The 21,417-nt window shown below is 41.5% G+C and overlaps 1 protein-coding gene across 1 annotated transcript in view; it reads right to left on the bottom strand.

The window, feature by feature from the left end:
* Window positions 1–21,417, bottom strand: part of atp6v1ba (ATPase, H+ transporting, lysosomal, V1 subunit B, member a) — an 83,833-nt gene that overhangs the window by 24,059 nt on the left and 38,357 nt on the right. Inside the window, exons 4-6 of the mRNA XM_084375363.1 lie at window positions 20,676–20,769; window positions 19,977–20,054; window positions 17,890–18,029 (exon numbers count right to left, since the gene is read on the bottom strand). Of these exons, the coding sequence (XP_084231489.1) occupies window positions 17,890–18,029; window positions 19,977–20,054; window positions 20,676–20,769 (312 nt within the window). The remainder of the gene's footprint in view (window positions 1–17,889; window positions 18,030–19,976; window positions 20,055–20,675; window positions 20,770–21,417) is intronic.

The following is a 21,417-nucleotide window of genomic DNA, read 5'->3' as shown; positions in this document are numbered from 1 at the left end:
AGTGTCTTAGGCCACCTCCTCTGTTCAAAGACGGTCATTCCAGTTTGACATAGATGGATTCCTTTACTCCTCTTTCAAACCATCTGTTCATTCGTTCCCTTCATTTTTTTGAGCAGTGTATAACAATTCTCAATAATTTATCGGTTATACTGTATGTCTGGGTCCTGATAGGATGGTGTCTGGGTCCAGACCCTGACCGTGGGTCCACCCATGAGTGACCCCTGTACTAAGACTAGTGTCTGAATTCTTCTCATCATTCACCTGATTTTATAGAGTTTGAAACTGAAACAGACAGTGCAAATAGTTTCTGTGAGATAAAATAAAATGTATTCTAAATAGTGGATGCGTATGGGGGGAGTGGTTGGTGCCATATCCATTGATCTTAAAAAGGTGACATTGTGTCATCCTATTTAGATAACAGACAACACTGTACCAAAATAAACAGTCAGCAGTTTACCTTTTTTAGACGGCATTGTTGGGGTACCTCAATAGTTTACATACACTTCTAAAGAACATGTATATCGTGGCAGTCTTTAGCTCCAATGATTTCTACAACTCTAATTTTTCTGTGATGAAATGAGAGGAACACATACTACTTTGTCACAAAAACATTCATGAAGTTTGGTTCAATAATGAATTTATCATGGGTCTTGAAAATGTGACCAAATCTCCTGGATCAAAAATTTACATACAGTAACTTGAACGATCAATTCAATTATCATTAATAATTATGGAAATTGGAGTGAATCAAATTTTCATTGTAGCATGGCCTCTCAAATTCTTTCTGGGCCCATTTTAATAGGGCTTGTTTGATACAGCCATTAGACTCAGCCACAAACACTACAATGGGAAAGTCTAAGGAGCTCAGCATTGATCTGAAAGAGCACATTATTGATTTGAACAAGTCAGGAAAGTCACTTGGAGCCACTTCAAAGCAGTTACAGGTCCCAAGATCAACTGTACAAACTGTAAGTATAAAGTGCATGGCACAGTTGTGTCACTGCCACGATCAGGAAGAAAACACAAACCATCACCTGCTGCTGAGAGAAAACTGGTCAGGATGGTCAAGAGTCAACCAAAAACCACCAAAAAGCAAGTCTGCAATGAATTGGAAGCTGCTGGAAGACAGGTGTCAGTGTCCACAGTCAAGTGTGTTTTACATCAACATGAACTGAGAGGCTACCATGCAAGAAAGAAGCCCTTGCTCCAGACATGGCAAAGCCCGACTGAAGTTTGCTGCTGATCACATGGACAAAGAAAAAAACCTTCTGGAGGAAAACTCTGTGGTAAGATGAAACAAAAAATGAGTTGTTTGGCCACAATGAGCAGCAATATGTTTGGAGGAGAGAAGGTGAGGCCTTTTACCCCAAGAACACCCTACCTACTGTCAAGCATGGTGCTGGTAGAATTAAGCTGTGGGGCTGTTCTGTTCTGCTGCTCTAACGGAAGTAAATGGAATAATGAAGAAGAAGGATTATCTCCAAATTCTTCAGGAAAACCTAAAATCATCAGCAGAAGATTGGGTCTTGGGTGCAGTTGTGTGTTCCAACAGGACAATGATCGCAAACACACATCTAAAGTGGTAAAGGAATGGCTGAATCAGGCTAGAATTGAGGTTTTGGAATGAACTTCACAAAGTCCTGACTTGAACCCCATAGAGAACATGAGGACTGTGCTGAAGATACAAGTCTGTGCCAGGGAGCCGACAAATTAGTTGAACTTTTAACCAAACATCAGAATTACTGTATGTGGACTTCTGGTAATGGCGGCTTGCTAGGTGGACGCAAGTAAAACCTGCTCTGCTACTTTGACGGTTAAATCCTTTCTAAAACCTGTATTGGGGGCTGTTCTACGATCATTTTTATTGGAAAACTAAAGGAAATGCCTTTATCACAAAGGAAAGCAAGCCAAGCTGGAAACAAACCCCTGCAATCTAAACTTTTTAAATGTGCATCGCCAAGCGCCAAGCCCAAGTCTGCTGCTAGTGTAAAAGCTATGGACACTGAGGAGACAGCTAATGCTAGCATAACATCTGAGGGGACAGCGTCGGAGAGGGACAATTCGGTGATTATTGAGGAACAGAGTGCCACTTCCAGGATGTCCCGCAGCGCTTTCCTGTTAAAGCAGCCGCCTTAACAACAAAGGGCTGCCGCCTAAACTAACGTCTTCAAAAAAAAATCTAAAAAAATCTATATACTAGCGATAATCGCTGTGTTACTCTGTCATGTTTTCTCCCTTTCATTCCAAACCGTGTCCGACACTAGTCTCCCTTCTCTGCAGAACGTATTAAAATAATAATAATAAAAATAAAATAAACTTTTTAAAATGGGCCTATGAGTCCGAATGCCTCTGAATCGCGCGATGCGTCCGAACCGCGGCATCTGGTGGTATGTCATCATGCTCATCAGACCGCTGCTTCACCAGCTGACCGAGAGGAACTCGACATCGACCTCATAGCGGTTAACGTGAGCCGAGCCGCGAAGAAACTGTTGTAAGAGCAGCGAAGACAAAATGACATTTATAAGAACCAGCTGGTGAAGTTTTACCAGTAGTACATGATGGCGGCTGAGCACAAGAAGCAAAAAGAGTTTGATGAGGCGAGATGGCAACTCGGTCACTGGGGCTCAGGTATGGCATGATTCCTCTCGCTCGACTCCTGGTGACATACAAGGGGTGGCCACACATCTTTAACAACCCCTGCAACGCTGGGGAATTCATCAGATGGATCAAGTTAGAAAATGGACCGGACTGACTTTTCACGAAGCTGGCGCTTATACCATTGGAAACATAATTTGAAGATAAAGGTAATTTGAGTAAAGTAAACAGCGAGGAATGTTACTGTTTGAAACAAGCTCACTAGGTTTGAAAGTTAATTTGCCCTTATGTTGAGTGATTTATATTATGCTATATAACTCAAAGTGCTACATACTGGACTGATCATCACGGATACATCACGGATGTATTAATATTGGCATAAAAACTGGTTGTAAAAAGGAGAAAATGAATTCCTTACACGAGTGGGACTTATTTAATGCTCACTTTATGCATTTCTATCTTCTTGTTTGTTTGTTTGATTTTTTGCGATTCACGAACATAATGTTGGAAAACGTGAGACAATTTATATAATTTAAAGTGCGACTGTTGGTTGAAATGTCCTTATAGAGATCAAAGGGATTTAATCCTGTGTATTCCGTTTAAAAACTTTAATTCCCTTTCTTCTTTTATAAGTATCATTATTGATATTATATTATTTTGAACAAACATGGTCTGATACAGTGCCGATCCAAGTTATGGTATTCAAAAAAAAGTTAATTGTGCGGCTTTAATGAACCTCACACCAGTGTGGAACAGTATCTAGTTATCTGGAAGCCTTAAGATTTAAAGGGGACAAAATTCAGTTTAAGGAGCCTGAATACGGTAAGGTTTTTGTGCGTTTACATTTAGTCTGTGTCATGACACATGAATGTCACTACAATTTTTGCATCAAAGCTTTAGAATGTTGGGGAAATCCATTATCAATCATTCAAGATGTCTAGTGAGATAAAAATTAAAAACTACATCATGGAACGGCTACAAAAACTTAAAAAGATTAAGCAAGTTATGAATAGGATCAAATCAATGCAGCATAATATTTCTCCAAGAAACACACCTGATGTATAAAGATGAGTTGGAGAGGCACAGTTTTCTCTGCTCCCTTTAATTCCCAAGCTAGAGGTGTCATGAATTTGCTTCATGAATCTATTCCATTTCAGGTGAATAAGGTCATTAAAGATAAGGCAGGATGATGCCTCATTATTCAGGGAAATCTCCTGGGAAAGGAGAGTTTTGACTTTGCCCACTCTTCCTGGAAGCTGTGTGATAGGAGGGGATTTTAATGCACTTTGGATCCGATGAGGGACAAAAGCTTGGGAGTTGATCAGTCTTACCCTCCAAGTCGGGGACAATACATCAATTCATGGGGGAAATGGATCTGAATGATGTCTGGAAGGAAGCTAATCCTCATGACAAAGTTTTCATGCTACTCCAGTATACAACAATCATATTCACAAATTGATTTTTTTCTGATATCAGCACATTTCAAATATAGAATTAAGGATTGCTTCTATGACACTATTCTAATCTCTGACCATGCTACAAATTCTTTAGTGCATCATGACTGCAAATTAGTGAGAGATGCCACTAGGTGGTGTTTTAAATAAAAAAGGATGACTGATCCCAGCTTTGTCACCTTCTTGGATGAGCAGATAAAATTCTATTTTGGAACAAATACAGTCGAAACCTCTGCAAGCATCAGATGAGAAGCTTTTAACGCTTTTATCAGGGGCCAAATTATCTGCATCATGAGTTCTAAAGTTTAATCAACATACCAGAAAGCAAAAATACTGGAAGCAAAGATTAAGACATTAGAAAAAGATTAATACCAATCAGGCTCTTCTGAAACACATCAAAGCTTACTCCTGCTAAAAGCACAATATAATGAGTCATCTGCATCAATAGCAATGGCTAGCCTTCTGCGACTTTCTACGACCAGGGGGAGAAACCTGGAAAGGTGCTGGCGTGGCGCATCAAGCAGTTACGGAGTGAACGGTTAATCACTTCACTACAGAACAGCCAAGGAGAGACCATTGTAGACCAACTTGAAATTAATGAATGTTTTAGAAAATTTTATGAAGAGCTTTATAGTTCAGAGGTGACTTCTGATAAATCTGAATAAATTCTTTCCTATACCTATTATACCAGATCTGCTACAGGATGATTTAGATAGGGACATAACTCTGGAGGACATATCTACAGCAACTGATGGTAGAAAAGTAGGCAAAACACAAGGACCAGATGGTCTGCCAACTGAAATCTATAAAAAATTAAAAACTATATTGCAAAATACACTTTTAGAAATGTTTAAAGATTCCTTTCTTAAGGGAATCCTAACATTCTCCTTGAGCGGAGCCTCAATTACTTTGCTTCCAGAACCCAGTAAACCAAATAATAAATGCAAAAATTTAAGGCCAATTACTCTTCTAAATGCAGGTGTAAAAGTGTAAGATTTTAGCTAGACAGGTTGAAGGAATAACAACAAAAAATATTGAGAAAGATCACAATGGCTTTATCAGGGGCATAAGAGGCTTAAATAATGTCAAAAGGCTTTTGAATATACTTCATAATCAAAAAGGGGAGCCAGATACCGCATTACTGTCAGTAGATGCTGAAAAGGCCTTTGACAGAGTCGAATGGCCCTACCGTTTTGAAATTCTTTCACACTTTGGCCTAGGAGGGAATTTTTGCAAATGGATAAAGTTGCTCTATACAGAACTATATGCAGAAATACTGACTAATTATAATATTGAAAAAAAATATTAAGATAAAAAGAGGTTGTAGGGGGACACTTTGCCTGGGAAAATCAATCCCTGCCCTTTAAGATCTGATTAGGCAAGGCAAGGCAGGGCAAGTTTATTTGTATAGCACAATTCAGACACAAGTTACCTCAAAGTGCTTCACAGGGGCATAAAATGACAATAAAAGACATAAAAAGCATTTAAAAAACATTAAAAACAAGTAGGAAGACATCAAGAAACAAAACAAGTTAAAACAAGTTAAGAAACAGGAAAGTGGGCTAAAATAGAATAGGTTTAAAGACTAAAGAATAAAAGTCACAGTGCAGTTCAAAGCCTTGAAATTGCTTCAGTGAAAGGCAGTGGCAAACAGAAAGGTCTTCAGCCTTGATTTAAAAGAGGTGAGAGTTGGAGCAGACCTGTAGTTTTTTTATGTTGTTAAATCATGCAGAAAGGATGAAACTGCCTGAAATAGCCGCTCAATTCAAAATTGTTGACAGTTTTACGTACTTGGGCATTGAATTGTACCTGGTCTTGAAAATATTGTAGAATCTATCTATAGACCAATAATGCACACCATTTTGAATTCTTTAGATAGATGGGCATCTATACCATTGTTGCTAATAGGGAAAATAAACATTCTCAAAATGAATGTACTTCCTAAACTGGAATAATGATAATGGAATAGAATGAAAATGTAAATGTAACTTTCCCCTGTAGACTCATTCTTTTCTCCCCAAAGGGGTTGGCAGAGTTGGATTGGAACCCATGTCCCTGCTGAGAGCTCAGTCTCAGTACATGGGCTCATACTCCACCAATTGAGCTACTGAGTTGCCCTAAGAATAAAATCTAATTTTAAGTTACTTCCTACTTACATATTCATTCGCTCAGCCTTTCCCAACTCTGATCTTATTTTTGCCAGCTGTATCGCCTTTTTTGTGAGTAGATGTTTAAATTCATTGTAGGTTTCCAAAAGTAAGCGCTGCTCCATGGCTGTGAACATCAATGTTTGTTCTTTAACACTGCTGTTTGCCACGGTGGATCGTCTGATCTGTATTCGACCTCATGGACTGCTTTTGAGCAGAGTGCACACACAATTATCTTGACTAGTTGAACCTGTGTTGAATTAGTCTGGCTGTGTGAGCTTGGATTGAGCTTTATGAAACCACTTTAGGGGTTTAGGGGACTGATTAACGTCCAACACCTGACTTGAATTAGCCTACTAATTCAAGTCAGGTGTTGGACAAAAAAAAGTTGTCAACCATTTTAAGTATGTAGGTTTGATTATTTATTCAATCCTGAAATTTAAAAAACACGCAAGTATATCTCAGGTAAAATAAAATTTGCTCATGATTACTAAAATACAGGTGCAGCTATGACGTATATGCACTAACTAAATCTTATTGTGCCTCCTCCTGGTCACAGGCCAATATAACAACAATACAACCACTTTATAAACTGTTTAAATAAGCTCTCCAAGCACTGGACAGAAAACAAACTCACAGCTATCACAATATTATTGAAAATACAACTAATTGAACTTGTTGTTTAGGAGCAATGTTTGTTAACTGTGTAAGATGGTTTTTATTTTCAGGTCAATTTTCGTCGAGAATTGTACGCATGTCGCAGTAGAAACAGGTGAAACTCTGAATCTCTAACCACATGGCGCAGCAGCCACGCTTGACACGCGGGTGAGAAGCGCGTCTCAGGCATCAGTTGCCTGACTGTGCGAGAGTAACAAAATGAGAGGCAGGCAGAGTGATCAGGTGTTGTTATTAACATCATGTCTTCAGCAGTGGAGAGCAGCCACTGTGCTGCACCATTACTGTAGCTTCGGAGAAAGACCTCAGTTTCTTAGACACTGAATGGGCACAGGGTTTTTGAGATGAAACAGACTGAGCACCAAATTATTTTCTTCACCTTAGAGTTAGTTCAAGTTTAAGGTCTGCTGTTGGTGATTGTCAACCCATCTCGTTTGCTACTGCTGGAGTTTGCTGCTCTGGGAAATTTTGTATCTGAATGTTGGCATAGTTCACAATATAATTTATGTGGCTACACAATGGTAATTATTGAGCACCTTTGGCCCTGCGGGCTGCCAGGCCTCCAGTTGCCAGAAACCCTGGAAAAACCTGTCAGGCTCTGGATACAGTGTGAGTAACATATGCCATTAAAGAACAGTTAACTAACCCTGGCACATTTATACTGATATTAAAACTGAAATACTGATCCCTTGTAATTTTACACAGTTGTACACATTCAATACCTTGATAGTACTAGTAGATCAATTCATTTTTGACTTAAGTCATTTCACAGAATTGGTTATGATTAGACCAATATTATTATTACATCGAGGAAGTTCACGTTGCCCGGAATGGTGTCACCGGGGCCCCACCCTGGATCCAGGCCCGGGGTTGGGGCTCGCAGGCGAGCGCCTGGTGGCCGGGTCTTTGCCCACGGGACCCGGCCGGGCACAGCCCGAAAGAGCGACGTGGGCCCGCCCTCCCGTAGGCCCACCACCCGCAGGAGGGATCAGAAGGGGCCGGTGCGGTCTGTTTTGGGTGGCTGTCCTGGGCGGGTGCCCCGGCGACCCAATCCCCGGACGGTGACTCTAGCCATGGGGACATGGAATGTCACCTCGCTGGGGGGGAAAGAGCCTGAGCTGGTGCGGGAGGTTGAGCGCTACCGACTAGAGATAGTTGGGCTCACCTCCACGCACAGTCTGGGCTCTGGAACCCAACTCCTTGAGAGAGGCTGGACTCTCTTCTACTCTGGAGTTGCCCGCGGTGAGAGGCGGCGAGCTGGTGTGGGCTTGCTCATAGCTCCCCAGCTCAGCCGTCATGTGTTGGAGTTTTCCCCGGTGAACGAGAGGGTCGTTTCCCTGCGCCTTCGGGTCGGGGATAGGTCTCTCACTGTTGTTTCGGCCTATGGGCCAAACGGCAGTGCAGAGTACCCGGCCTTCTTGGAGTCCCTAGGAGGAGTACTGGAGAGTGCTCCAACCGGGGACTCCATCGTTCTGCTGGGGGACTTCAACGCTCACGTGGGCGACGACAGTGATACCTGGAGGGGTGTGATTGGGAGGAACGGCCTCCCTGACCTGAACCCGAGCGGTGTTCTGTTGTTGGACTTCTGTGCCAGTCATAGTTTGTCCATAACGAACACCATGTTCAAGCATAAGGGTGTCCATCAGTGCACGTGGTACCAGGACACCCTAGGCCGGAGGTCAATGATCGACTTTGTGGTCGTATCATCTGATCTCAGGCCGTATGTCTTGGACACTCGGGTGAAGAGAGGGGCTGAGCTGTCAACTGATCACCACCTGGTGGTGAGTTGGATCCGCTGGCGGGGGAGGAAGCTTGATAGACTTGGCAGACCTAAACGTACTGTGAGGGTCTGCTGGGAACGTCTGGCGGAATCCTCTGTCGGGGAGGTCTTCAACTCCCACCTCCGGGAGAGCTTTGACCAAATCCCGAAGGAGGCTGGGGACATTGAGTCCGAATGGACTTTGTTCTCCACTTCCATTGTCGACGCGGCTGTCCAAAGCTGTGGCCGTAAGGTCTCCGGTGCCTGTCGTGGCGGCAATCCCCGAACTCGGTGGTGGACACCGAGTGTAAGGGATGCTGTCAAGCTGAAGAAGGAGTCCTATCGAGCCTGGTTGGCTCGGGGGACTCCTGAGGCAGCTGACGGGTATCGGCAGTTCAAACGTGCTGCAGCGCGGGCGGTCGCGGAAGCAAAGGTTCGGGCCTGGGAAAGGTTCGGGGAGGCCATGGAGGAGGACTACCGGTCGGCCTCGAGGAAATTCTGGCAAACCATCCGGCGCCTCAGGAAGGGGAAGCAGCCCTCCACCAACACTGTTTACGGTGGAGGTGGGGAGCTGTTGACCTCGACTGGGGATATCGTCGGGCGGTGGAAGGAATACTTCGAGGATCTCCTCAATCCCACTGACATGCCTTCCATAGAGGAAGCAGAGGCTGGGGACTCGGAGGTGGATTCATGCATCACCCAAGCTGAAGTCACTGAGGTAGTTCGGAAGCTGCCCAGTGGCAAAGCACCGGGGGTGGATGAGATCCACCCTGCGTACCTCAACTCTCTGGATGTTGTGGGGCTGTCTTGGCTGACACGTCTCTGCAACATCGCATGGCAGTCGGGGACGGTGCCTCTGGAATGGCAGACCGGGGTGGTGGTCCCTCTATTCAAAAAGGGGGACCGGAGGGTGTGTTCCAACTATCGGGGGATCACACTCCTCAGCCTCCCTGGTAAAGTCTATTCTAGGGTACTGGAGAGGAGAATTCGGCCGATAGTCGAACCTCGGATTCAGGAGGAACAATGCGGTTTTCGTCCTGGCCGCGGAACGCTGGACCAGCTCTATACCCTCCGCAGGGTGCTCGAGGGTTCATGGGAGTTTGCCCAACCAGTCCACATGTGTTTTGTGGACTTGGAGAAGGCATTCGACCGTGTCCCCCGTGGCATTCTGTGGGAGGTGCTCCGGGAGTACGGGGTCGGCGGCCCTCTGCTAAGGGATGTGCGGTCCCTGTACGACCGGAGCAGGAGTCTGGTTCGCATTGCCGGCAGTAAGTCAGACCTGTTTCCGGTGCATGTTGGACTCCGGCAGGGCTGCCCCTTGTCACCAGTTCTGTTCATTATATTTATGGACAGAATTTCTAGGCGCAGTCATGGGCCGGAGGGGATCTGGTTCGGGAGCCACAGGATTTCATCCCTGCTTTTTGCGGACGATGTTGTCTTGTTGGCTCCTTCGGGCCAGGACCTCCAGCATGTTCTGGGGCGGTTTGCAGCCGAGTGTGAAGCGGCTGGGATGAGAATCAGCACCTCCAAGTCTGAGGCCATGTTTCTCGACCGGAAAAAGGTGGCTTGCTCCCTCCGGGTTGGGGGAGAGATCCTGCCTCAAGTGGAGGAGTTCAAGTATCTTGGGGTCTTGTTCACGAGTGAGGGAAGGATGGAGCGTGAGGTTGATAGGCGGATCGGTGCGGCGGCCGCAGTAATGCGGTCGTTGTATCGGTCCGTCGTGGTGAAGAGAGAGCTGAGCCGTAAGGCGAGGCTCTCGATTTACCGATCAATCTATGTTCCTACCCTCACCTATGGTCACGAACTTTGGGTCGTGACCGAAAGAATAAGATCCCGGATACAAGCGGCCGAAATGAGTTTCCTTCGCAGGGTGGCGGGGCGCTCCCTTAGAGATAGGGTGAGGAGCTCCGCCACACGGGAGGAGCTCGGAGTAGAGCCGCTGCTCCTCCACATCGAGAGGAGTCAGCTGAGGTGGCTTGGGCATCTGTATCGGATGCCCCCTGGACGCCTCCCTCGGGAGGTGTTCCAGGCATGCCCCACCGGGGGGAGGAGACCCCGAGGAAGACCCAGGACACGCTGGAGTGACTATGTCACCCGGCTGGCCTGGGAACGCCTTGGGATCCTCCCGGAAGAGCTGGAGGAAGTGTCCGGGGAGAGGGAAGTCTGGGTGTCCCTGCTCAGGCAGCTGCCCCCGCGACCCGGCCCCGGATAAGCGGAAGAAAATGGATGGATGGATGGATAGACCAATATAGAATATCAACTTATGCTTTATTAGTATTTAGTTTAAAAAGCTTCATACAGGCAACTTATTAATTCTTTAATACGTTAGTTATACAACAAACCATAACCAAACTCTTTTTGAAACTAATAAATCAAACAGAGTAAAGAGTCTGTGTGATACTTCATGACTGTGTGGATTTTCACGCCACTGTGTTGATCCAGCCTGACCTCTCCATGCACCAGAGTTCAGGCACCTGGTCCGTAGAGGAAACCACACAAATGACCACTGTGACATGTGTTTAATGAAACAACAAGTCAAGTCATCATTAGACAGACAATACACACTGCTTTTTTTTACAGCGTGGATGGGATATGGGTCGACGGCTGTATTTATGCTTATAATACAATAATTGAGAAGAAAGTGATGCTATAACAGATTTGCCCAGTGATTTTCAACTACAATACAAGTTAAAATAAAGCATTTAGAGTCTCATGGACTACAACTCCAATATTAGAGTGCCATTACATTTTTTGGCCACCTGGGGAAAGTGGAATGGGGTGTAAACATACAGTCATAACACCTTATAACGTTATGCTAAAAATTTTAGCAAAAATTTGTCTACTTGTTCTTCCAAAAGGTGAAAAGCAACTTTAGCATACATTTAAAGCTGTTTGTGTCAACTGGATGAATGCTTTTATTCTTCTTTAAGCTTTGCTTTTTGTCTTTACCACCTCGAGGAAAAAATATATCTGGCTCCTTGGCTGCTAAATGCTTTGGAATGTTCACCAGCCAGTTCCTAACTTTTTCTGTCAGCTGCTTGGTGCTGCCCAGGAATGTACAGTATTTTTTCTGTTGTACTCATAAAATATCAATATGATTTCATCACTTGATTAGGGGCCAGATATCTAAGGATCATCCACATAAAACTTTATTTAACAATTTTTTTCTCTTTAATTTCTACAGAGCCTACGGAACGTTTTAAGTCTGCCAATAGCTGCTAATTATACTCTTTGCTGTTGCTATCTTTTCTTGTAGCTTCTAGCTGCTGTTTGCTAGTTAGCTCAGTCAGCAATGGAGCCAGTGGCTGACTGGACCAGTGAAACTGGGGGAGAGTAGGTATATATACACAGGTATACATGTAGGTATGTATACACCCGCAGGCAGTGGAATCTGGCTCAGCAGCCTCCCAGAGAACAAAGCCAGATTATTACCATGACAGATGACACCTTTACGACAGGGAATACAGTGCAGAGGTGACCAGGACTCTAGGTGGGGATAGGACAGATGTGGCGCAGAGAGGAGCGAGGGGAAGGTTGGTCATCACCGGGGTGGAAAAGCGGCCAAAATATTTCCACAACTAATTATTAATTAACAACAATTATTTATTCTTATTTATTTAATTAGTGTTAACTATTTAAATTAAGATATGTTGCAAATTAAATGTACAGTCTCTTGGATGTTCTAGACAAATTCCCACCCAATTCAGTGAAAAACATGCAATTGCTGAGTCTTAGAATACACATACAAAGATTCCCAACAATGCTGAAATCTAGCTACAAGGGCCAGGGCCAAGTACAGGTATAGGATTTTGCAAGGTCTCAGGAAATTAATAGTTTTTACATGATTTTGTTCGAGCAAATCTATGACATGAACTAGAAGAAGTTTTGAACTCTGGGTGAGCTGGCATGCATTGACCCGAATACGAGTTCATTTTTGCATCTTTGATTTCTACTAGCATTTGTAAAACTTGCATTTGATGGTGGCAGATCTAAAATAAATCAAATTCACACCAAATGTTAAGCATTGCCCTGTGTCAAGCTGCTATATTTTTGGCAGTCATAACAATTTAAAAATACGGTTTTAGTGGATATTAAAATATCTCCCCAAATACAAGACACAAAAGAAATACAGTCTGTATTTACCATTGTCACAGTAATAGCGTTACATTTTGCCCCTGAGCATTGACATGTAAAGGACTGTAGGAGTGAAAAGAAGAATACATGGGCCAACATTGGTTTCTAAATCTTTTTTTTTTTTAGCTGAAGAGCATCAAAAACAGCCAATGGCCTGTCACTCAAGACACCTCAATTGTGCTGGAGTATTTCCAACAGATTGAATCAATCGATGCTGTTTGGCCAAACACAATGGAGTGTTTGTGTCCATTGTTTATTTTATTTTCATGAATGAATGAAAGAAAAAATGTTTTGCCTTCGGATCATTTCCAAAGCCGTCCTACTTAAACTAGCGTATTGTGAAAAAAACCTCCATCTAGCTGGAAATAACAGATCACTCGCCTTCTTTAATATGACCTGATCTTGTTGGTTTAATTTCTACTCATCTACAATAAAACTGTGTGCTGCTCAGCGGTCTGTCACAATGATTAAAATAGACATGAGCAAAAGCCAGAGTTCAGTGAATGCTATGTGAGCACAATGAATTTGGTTGGAGTTTTGCTTTCTTTAAAGGTGAAGTACCAATCGCATGGATAGACATGGAGTGCTTGGGTTTCCTGCAAGGGGATTTTCATGTGTGTATTTAAATTTTGCTGTAATTTACATGTAAATGTGGGCAAGTCATCAATTAACTGTAACCTCAGCACTCACCATTGAACCGCTGTTAAATGTTTTACTTTAGTTGATTTGCTATCATGAGACATTTAGGCATGTAAAATAAAGCCGCAGAATATGGTGAAAAATATCATATTGCGATTACTTTCACAGATTAAGATTGAAATATGATTCAATTAGCGGAAATGCTCATATTGTATCACAGTTTTCATTTTCACATCAAAAGATGGCGTAAGGACCCAAAGTGTTTAAGCAAAAAAATATTCAGATTTTTTGGTGTGCATACATAACCTGCGCCAATTTGCATCCTGGGGGCATGCTCCCCTGTTAAAAAAACTGCACAATTTTAAAAGCATCAATCTGGTGCAAAAATGAAGAGGCTATCTCATAAATAACATGACCATAAATTAGAAACTGTTGAAAATAGGGCTGTCAAGCAATTAAAAAAATGTATCTCATGAACTACAAGCTCTGTGATTAATTAAATCGCAATTGATCACATGCCAATATTTGCCATAAACATTTAAAAATATTCTAATGCAAAAAGTATTTTGGTAGATAAGTGAATCAATGAATAAATGGACATTCTAAACTTTAAAAGAAGGTGGTATCAATCCGATACCAAAGTGTATTTAAAAAAAAGCTGTATATACTACTAACCCTGTATGGATGTGATATGATCGTTATCATTGTTGTATGGCCTGGCTCAGGTAAAACCTTGCAGAGATAGAATCTAGGAATAAATAACAATTCTATTCAAAAAGTGGTTGCACTAACAGTTTTTAAAGGAACAGTTTAAAACAGTAGTGCAACACCAACTTAAATAAATCCAGGAATAAATAATTTCCTTAAAACTTACTAATGGAACTCGTTTGCTTGCAGCACCACAGTTTGAAGGGCAAATGTTGATGGCTATACTGTGTCCACCCAGTGTGCAGACTTAGCAAAGACATGGGGCACACATCGGAGGTCCAAATGTAAGTAGTAAAGCTGATTGCCTGCACGTCTTTCAGCCTTACGTACTCGCCGATACCTGCATTTTTGGCAGTATTGGGGTAATTTCCAATACTGGTATCTGAATCGGAAAACAACCCTAACTCTGATGGTACAAAACTTCCATGCTGCATAAATTGCACCAACTGGTGCTCCGGTCAACAGTTCAATCTGAGCGTTTTTTGAAGCCCCATTCCAGTGTGTTTTGGTATTTCTATTATTATTCCTGACCATTTTTTATAATTTTTTGACAAAACTTAATTTTGTGCTTAAACTGAAAGTAATTAACCCGACGCTAAAATGGAATGGACTTCAGTAGAATCTGGGACTTTTATGTCATCCGCCAAGCTTGGCTTCTGGTTTTATAATAAAGACTGATGCATGTACGCTCTACGCAGAGCTGACAACATAACCTACGCAGATTACCTAAACTGTAGTGAGCATTTACACATGTGCGCTGGTGTGTCTGCATTGCTGGCGGTGGTGAGTAGATTGCCAGCTGTACTTTCCCCTTTAACCAGACTACACTGGTCAGTAGTTAACCTGGGTCATACAAGTAGCCATTTCACGGGGCATGAAGCTCACTCCTGCTCTGTGGCTCCTTCTCTCATTCCCCAAATCTGTGCTCAAAATCTGTGGCTATAGGCCAACCACCCAAGCCTTTTTCCTAAGCCCCCAACCTGGAGAGACTAATGTGGTGCCGCTATGACTCCTCTGTGTAATCATTTTAACGAAAATGTGTGAAAAGTTCTATAACTATAAATACATTCATGCTTGCAGCTACTGTGGAGACAGGCACCCAAAATCAGTGTGCCCGAGAGTAACCCGTCTTATGAGAAACTGTTTTCAATCAAGCATCTGTCAAGAGGTCAATGGTCACATTCTGTTTTATTCATCTTTAACAAAGCATCCCAACATTTATGGAATCTGGGTTGTAAGGCTCTTTTCATGTTCATTTAGGACAACTGAGTCATGAATTTCCATTGTGAGGCATGAAAACCCCCCAAAAGAAAGCAGAACTCCACTGCTGAGTGTCAGCTGACGCATCCGAACCTGACTCATTCATATTTAGAATTTCCACAGTGAACTGCCGCAGAAATAAACACTAAACACATATGCCCACTTAGTCATTCAAACTGGCATTAAACTCATCTTCGTTATTCTAGTTATTCCCTGAAACTATTAAGAGAGAAAATTTAGAAGGATACAATTTATTTACATTCAGGAATATTACTGCTTTGAGATAGCTGAGGTTGAGTTACTGTACTAAAAATAAATAATGCAGTTTTTGCTGCAATCATGTCTTGCACCGTCAGGGGTGAAACATCCCTAAGTACTGGTGGTGGATTACTGCTTGTAGTTGTTGAATATTACCACACAATGACAATTAACAGTTACTGTTTTCACTGAAACATTTGCTGTGATTTAACTACAAAGTGGTTGTGCTGTCTTGATAAGATACCACTACATTTGGCAATACACTGTACAAATAAAAATACCTAACGAGGACCTAACAACAAACTCCACACAGTAAGGCAATGTGCAGCCAAAAAGATACACTGCTTTAACGCTGCTGGACTTGTAATAGACTTGGTGTGTCCTGCTGGTAGCAACTAATGTTGCCTTGAGCTGCTTACCTCAAGCAGAGATGAGACCTGGAAACACACTTCACAGTGGAGGTCAATTTGATTTATTTCAAATTATTTATTACCCAACAAAAACCCCCTTTCACACTGGATCAAAAAACCCACTGACACCCAATAAAAAGCCACATCCAGCTTTCGTCTCCAATGGGAAAGGGTTCAGCTGTCATTTCTTTGCAGATCAAATGACACCACAATAGTCATGGGTATTTATTGGCTACTGTTCTGATGGTTGTACTTGGCACTTAGTACTCATACACTTAGACACATTTATTTTAGCCCCTTTTCCAGCGCACTATGAAGTTAAGGATATAAATACTATATCATAGTATTTATATAATATATAATAATACATACTTTTCTCCTTTTCCATCTGTCTCTGTCCAAGCACTGCTTGGACATTGTTCAGTCAGCATTGAGTTTTTTTGAAAGAGAGGCTAAAGTAAAAGATATAAAAAAAAATTAAAAAAAAGGAACCACCTCAAAGCTCCAAAGAACTACTTGAAGACCAAAGAAGACCAAGGAGTCCTGACTGTCATGGACTTTCCTCCACAGTCCCTGACCTCAACCCCATTGAACATTACAGGAGGCACTTCACAGACTGAGAAAGCCAAGCATTCTGTCACATCAAAAGAAGCTTTGTGGAACACTGTCAGATCGTGCTGGGATAACATGAGTCAGGAGGTTTTACAATAACTTGTGGAGTCCATGCAGCTCAAGTCCATGCTGTCATCAAAGCAAAAGGGGACCAGCCAAATACCAGCCAAGATATTCTGAAATTCATGGACATTTTTCAAAAGATTAAACTTTTCACTCAAATTGTTAGGCTGATATAATTCTTTATAATGAAAAATATAGTATTACATTCGAAAACATTCGAAAAATAAAAGCATTTTACTAGTTGTCACAGACTTTCAAAACCTTATGCACATTTACACACAAATTTTGGTGTGAAAATGGTAGAACAATGATTACCACTAGTGCATTGAGTTGGAAGACTTCTTTACACACAAAGAAACATCATTTAGGATAGGCCAATAAATACAAACTAAAATATCTGTTATTGCAAAAGAATACACCAACAATGTGTGTAATTATTAAATGATACATTGATGAAATTTAATCTTAAAAATGAGGTGCACAATTGGAGAATATTGTGTTCAAACAGATGGATTCATGGACGTCAATTTTGTGCATCAATTGTGCCCATCCTCAGAAATTAATGCTACGCATAAGCAAAATGCAATATGCACATGAACGATAGAAGCAGTGTAGCACCAGTATGGGGATGGGACACAGTCAAGAGGAGTCAGTAAATACGTCAGCGGCAGCAGGGACAACAAGCTAATGTGTACCATCAAGTGTTATCCTCTGGTAACACACGTGTAGAATTTCAACAACTACATTCACCACGCAGCCGGTTGTCTACGCAAACATGTGGTTCAGCAGCAAGTATATCTCTGGCCCAACCTGTTGGAGCATTGAGGTGCAGTGGAGTTGCCAGGGCTAGGCGCACTCAGCTGTAGCAACTAAAGATATTGGAAAATATCTAATCTGGATATTTAACCAGTCATTATACAAACTATGTACGAGGAAGCATGCAGATTAAAGTCCAGTTAATACCTGGGCCAACTGATTTGGACATTTGCACCTACACATATAGCTCGTCCAGATAATGTCCTGTAAAGTTCTATTTCTTTTGCGTTTTAGTATTCAGCATATTCTACGATTCTACTAATCTCTTTGCATTCAGAAAATATTCCACTAATGCTGGTAATCGGGCATCAGAGGGATTTTTTTCTTTTTATGATAAACTACAGGACTGATGGTCTCACCTCATTGTGGGGCAGCCCGGCAGCAGAAAAAATCGGGATCTTTTGTCCTCTGGCAATGCTGTTCATGCCATCGATGGCTGAGATGCCAGTCTGGATCATCTCCTCTGGGTAGATACGGCACTGAGGATTGATGGGCTGACCTGAAAAACACAGAACGGGGAAGATAAATCTATATTCATCAAATACAATCATATTCAGTACAACATGCTGAACTTGTTCTCTCCATTTAACCGATCCCTGAGGAGCAGTTGGCAGTCACCATGTAGTGCCAGGGGACTCCAGTTCTAGGCAAGAAAATGTACTTCATATATATGTTTTTGAAGGTTAGGTTAACCTTTGTAACTGGAGCAAACCCCCAAAGGCATGGGGAGAACATGCAAACCATAGGGGGCCCTGTTCCAGCCAGGATTCTGACCTTCTTGCTGTAAGGGGACAGTGCTTACCATTTGGGTTGGGTACTGTTCACATTTGAATCAATACCGGTACCCCTACCCAATGGTACCTTTTTTGGTACTTTAATCTCTCTGTAATAACAGAAAAAGTCATTTCAGTTGTAACAAGTTGAATCATTATGTATGAGACAATATATATGATTCATATTTTCAGTCACAATGCACATCACGTCAGACAGTCATGACAGTCAATGAGGCGTGACACGTCCTGACATTGAGATCAGACAGACAGACAGGATGACACTTTAAATTTATTTGTTTAAATTCAATATTCTTTACCTCATTTAATATGCCAAAGACACTACCTGCTACAACATCCCTGTTGTTTGGTCCTGTAACGCTGCTTTGTGGGTTGAAGTGTGGGACATTTCTCTTTTTTTTGATGAGTAAAGTATCTGTTTGGATGTCAGAACTGTCACACTCCTGCCCCGCGCTGCCTGCATTTCCATTCACACAGATGCCGTCTCGCCTCTGTTGTGGCTCTGATACTACCTCCGCTGACGGATCAGAGCAAGATTCCCATCTTGAAAAGGCAGTTTGAATGGGGCTTCCATCTCTCACTCTATAATGTTACTGTAAAGATGCACTCTCAGGTATTGAAATCTGGTACAGACTGATTTATTATGAATCGCTACTCCGTAGTACTGACGTAAATTGGTCGGTACCCTTAAAGTACCAACCCTACTAACCACTGACCAACCATGCTGAGGTGAAGTATCCTGCATTGCTGGCTTTAATTTTTATGAAGAAGCAACTGAAGGAGTAGGGTTGAGCAAGGTTGAGATGAGTATTTGGGACAGATAATGAACTTTTTATGAGTACAGTAACAAGTAGTTTCTAGCTGAAACTAGGAGTGCCTAGTTGAAAATGTGGAACTAGCTGCCAATATGTATAGCTAGTAGTTTACATTTCCTCATGTTTCTTCAAGGTACAGTAATGAAATAATTGTAAAAGGACTTCTGCAACATTAGACCAATCACTGTAAGGAACAAAGAGATTTCAGTCCAATGAGAGTGAGAAATGAAAAAGTGGCAGAAATGTAAGCTGAACTGCATGACATCACAAAGATTAACTGAAATGCTTGGAAACACTTATTTTAATTATCAGTTCTAGACCAATTTAGGCTGTTCTGTTCCATAGCATTGCTGAAAATGCAAAGATGTGAAATTAAATGCTAAACTACATTATCTAAAGAAGCTAATAGCTGGACATGACCAGACATCTGCTGCCTAATTCAACTACTTAACCGTTGTTATGCGTCAGTGTAACAAGCAATATTTTGGCCTGTACCACAGTATTGACCATAAATACACATAAACAAACATGTGTCTATGTGGAACAGGTGAAATTAGCATATGCGCTGTCAGCTTTTTTGAAAATTGTTTTTTATTTAAAAATTGTGCTCCATTTTTATGAAAGAAGTTAACTAAATTTAATATTCTGCTATTTTGTAAAATAATATTCACTGGCCCATTCAATATTCAATGAATGGTCATGTGTGTAAAATTGCTTATTCCTATCAGCATATTTTATTTTCTATCAACGATTGTTCTTTCTTAATGCAGCACTCAATCCAAGTGGCCTAGAAATCATCCCTGAAAACTGCTGGAAGACAACAGGTTATTGAGGTCATACCCATGATGTCGAGGTAATCCTCAGCCAGAACACTGGGCCCACGGTCGATGGGTTTTCCAGAGCCATTGAACACACGACCTGAAAGAGGAAGATGTTCTCCTTTCAGCCAAGTAGAAATCAAGTCTGTCATTTAATAAACTATTTAGTAAGTTCATTTCAAAAATAATTACTAAGAAACAGATAAAATGAAATTCATTAGATGACACTTTCAACCACATCTGATCTATTCTGTTTTGTGTCAGACTCTAAACAGATAAGAGTGGCTCTGATGGCTCTTGTCAAGTCTACAAGTAACAAGTACAAGTAATTATAAATTCATGGACGTGATTAATGATACTTCAAAAACAAAAGCAGGTTTACTTTCTACCGCTATTCAAATATATGTAACCTTGTGCTGTACTGAGATAATCACACTGATTGAGATATTCAAAAACATTCCGAAAAAAGGTTTTGATTCAGTGCCATTTTGCCTTTACTGCTTATTGAAAACGTAAGTAAAATAAGCATAATGAGGTGAATGCAGTATAACTCTAAACATCATTCAACCTGCTTTAAAAATTGTATCTTTGTGTCACAAAGATAAAAGGATACAAGGGGAGCAGCTGTTAAAAAACAGAACTCTGGACTAATTAGTGTTAAACTGCATTATTATCACTAAATTTGGATTAAATATGCAATGTAAAAGGTGGTTTATAATACCCAGCATGTCCTCTGATACTGGGGTACGTAGGATATCACCAGTAAACTCGCAGGCTGTTTTCTTGGCATCGATACCAGATGTTCCCTCAAAAACCTGAACACACACATACATGGAAAGGCATTAAGAAAAACAAATCTCAAGACAGTTTTGCTATAGAAAGAAATTGGTCTCCAAATGTCCACAGATGTGTACAACATAATCTACAAAAAAAAAATGTTATCATGTATACAACATTTTGTGTGTAATTTTGGATGGTCACAATCCACCAATCCACTCACAAATACAAAGCAATTTGGGTACATGAAAAACAGTTTTACAAATGCACACATCTACGGAGGACTGAAAAAACATTAATGAATAATTAAATATTTAAATGGGTCAATAAATAAATTATTTTTAACAAATTCAAAATGAATTTCAAAGTGCAACTTGAGTGTAGTTCTGAGTATTTATGACAAATGTATTATAATCCCAGTGTAAAATACGGGCTATAACTCAACACTCAGTGCAGCCTATACCTCAATGACATAGCAAAAACATAAACACAAAGTTTTCTCCTTTGTGTGAGCCACCAAACTGCTTAGCATGCAGCACTGCTTTTTGCCAAGTAAAACTTGAATCTATCCACTGTGCTGTAAAGACATTGGACATATGTCTGAGCTCCAGATGTCAGAAACTAACATTATCAACGTTTTCCAAACATTTCAAAATTAACTCAAACACTTGTACCTTTTTTTCTAT

The sequence above is a fragment of the Pagrus pagrus genome, assembly GCF_965226575.1.
Source record: "Pagrus pagrus genome assembly, chromosome: 15".
NCBI classification, from domain to species: domain Eukaryota; kingdom Metazoa; phylum Chordata; class Actinopteri; order Spariformes; family Sparidae; genus Pagrus; species Pagrus pagrus.
This window is presented reverse-complemented; position numbering and strand designations above follow the sequence as displayed.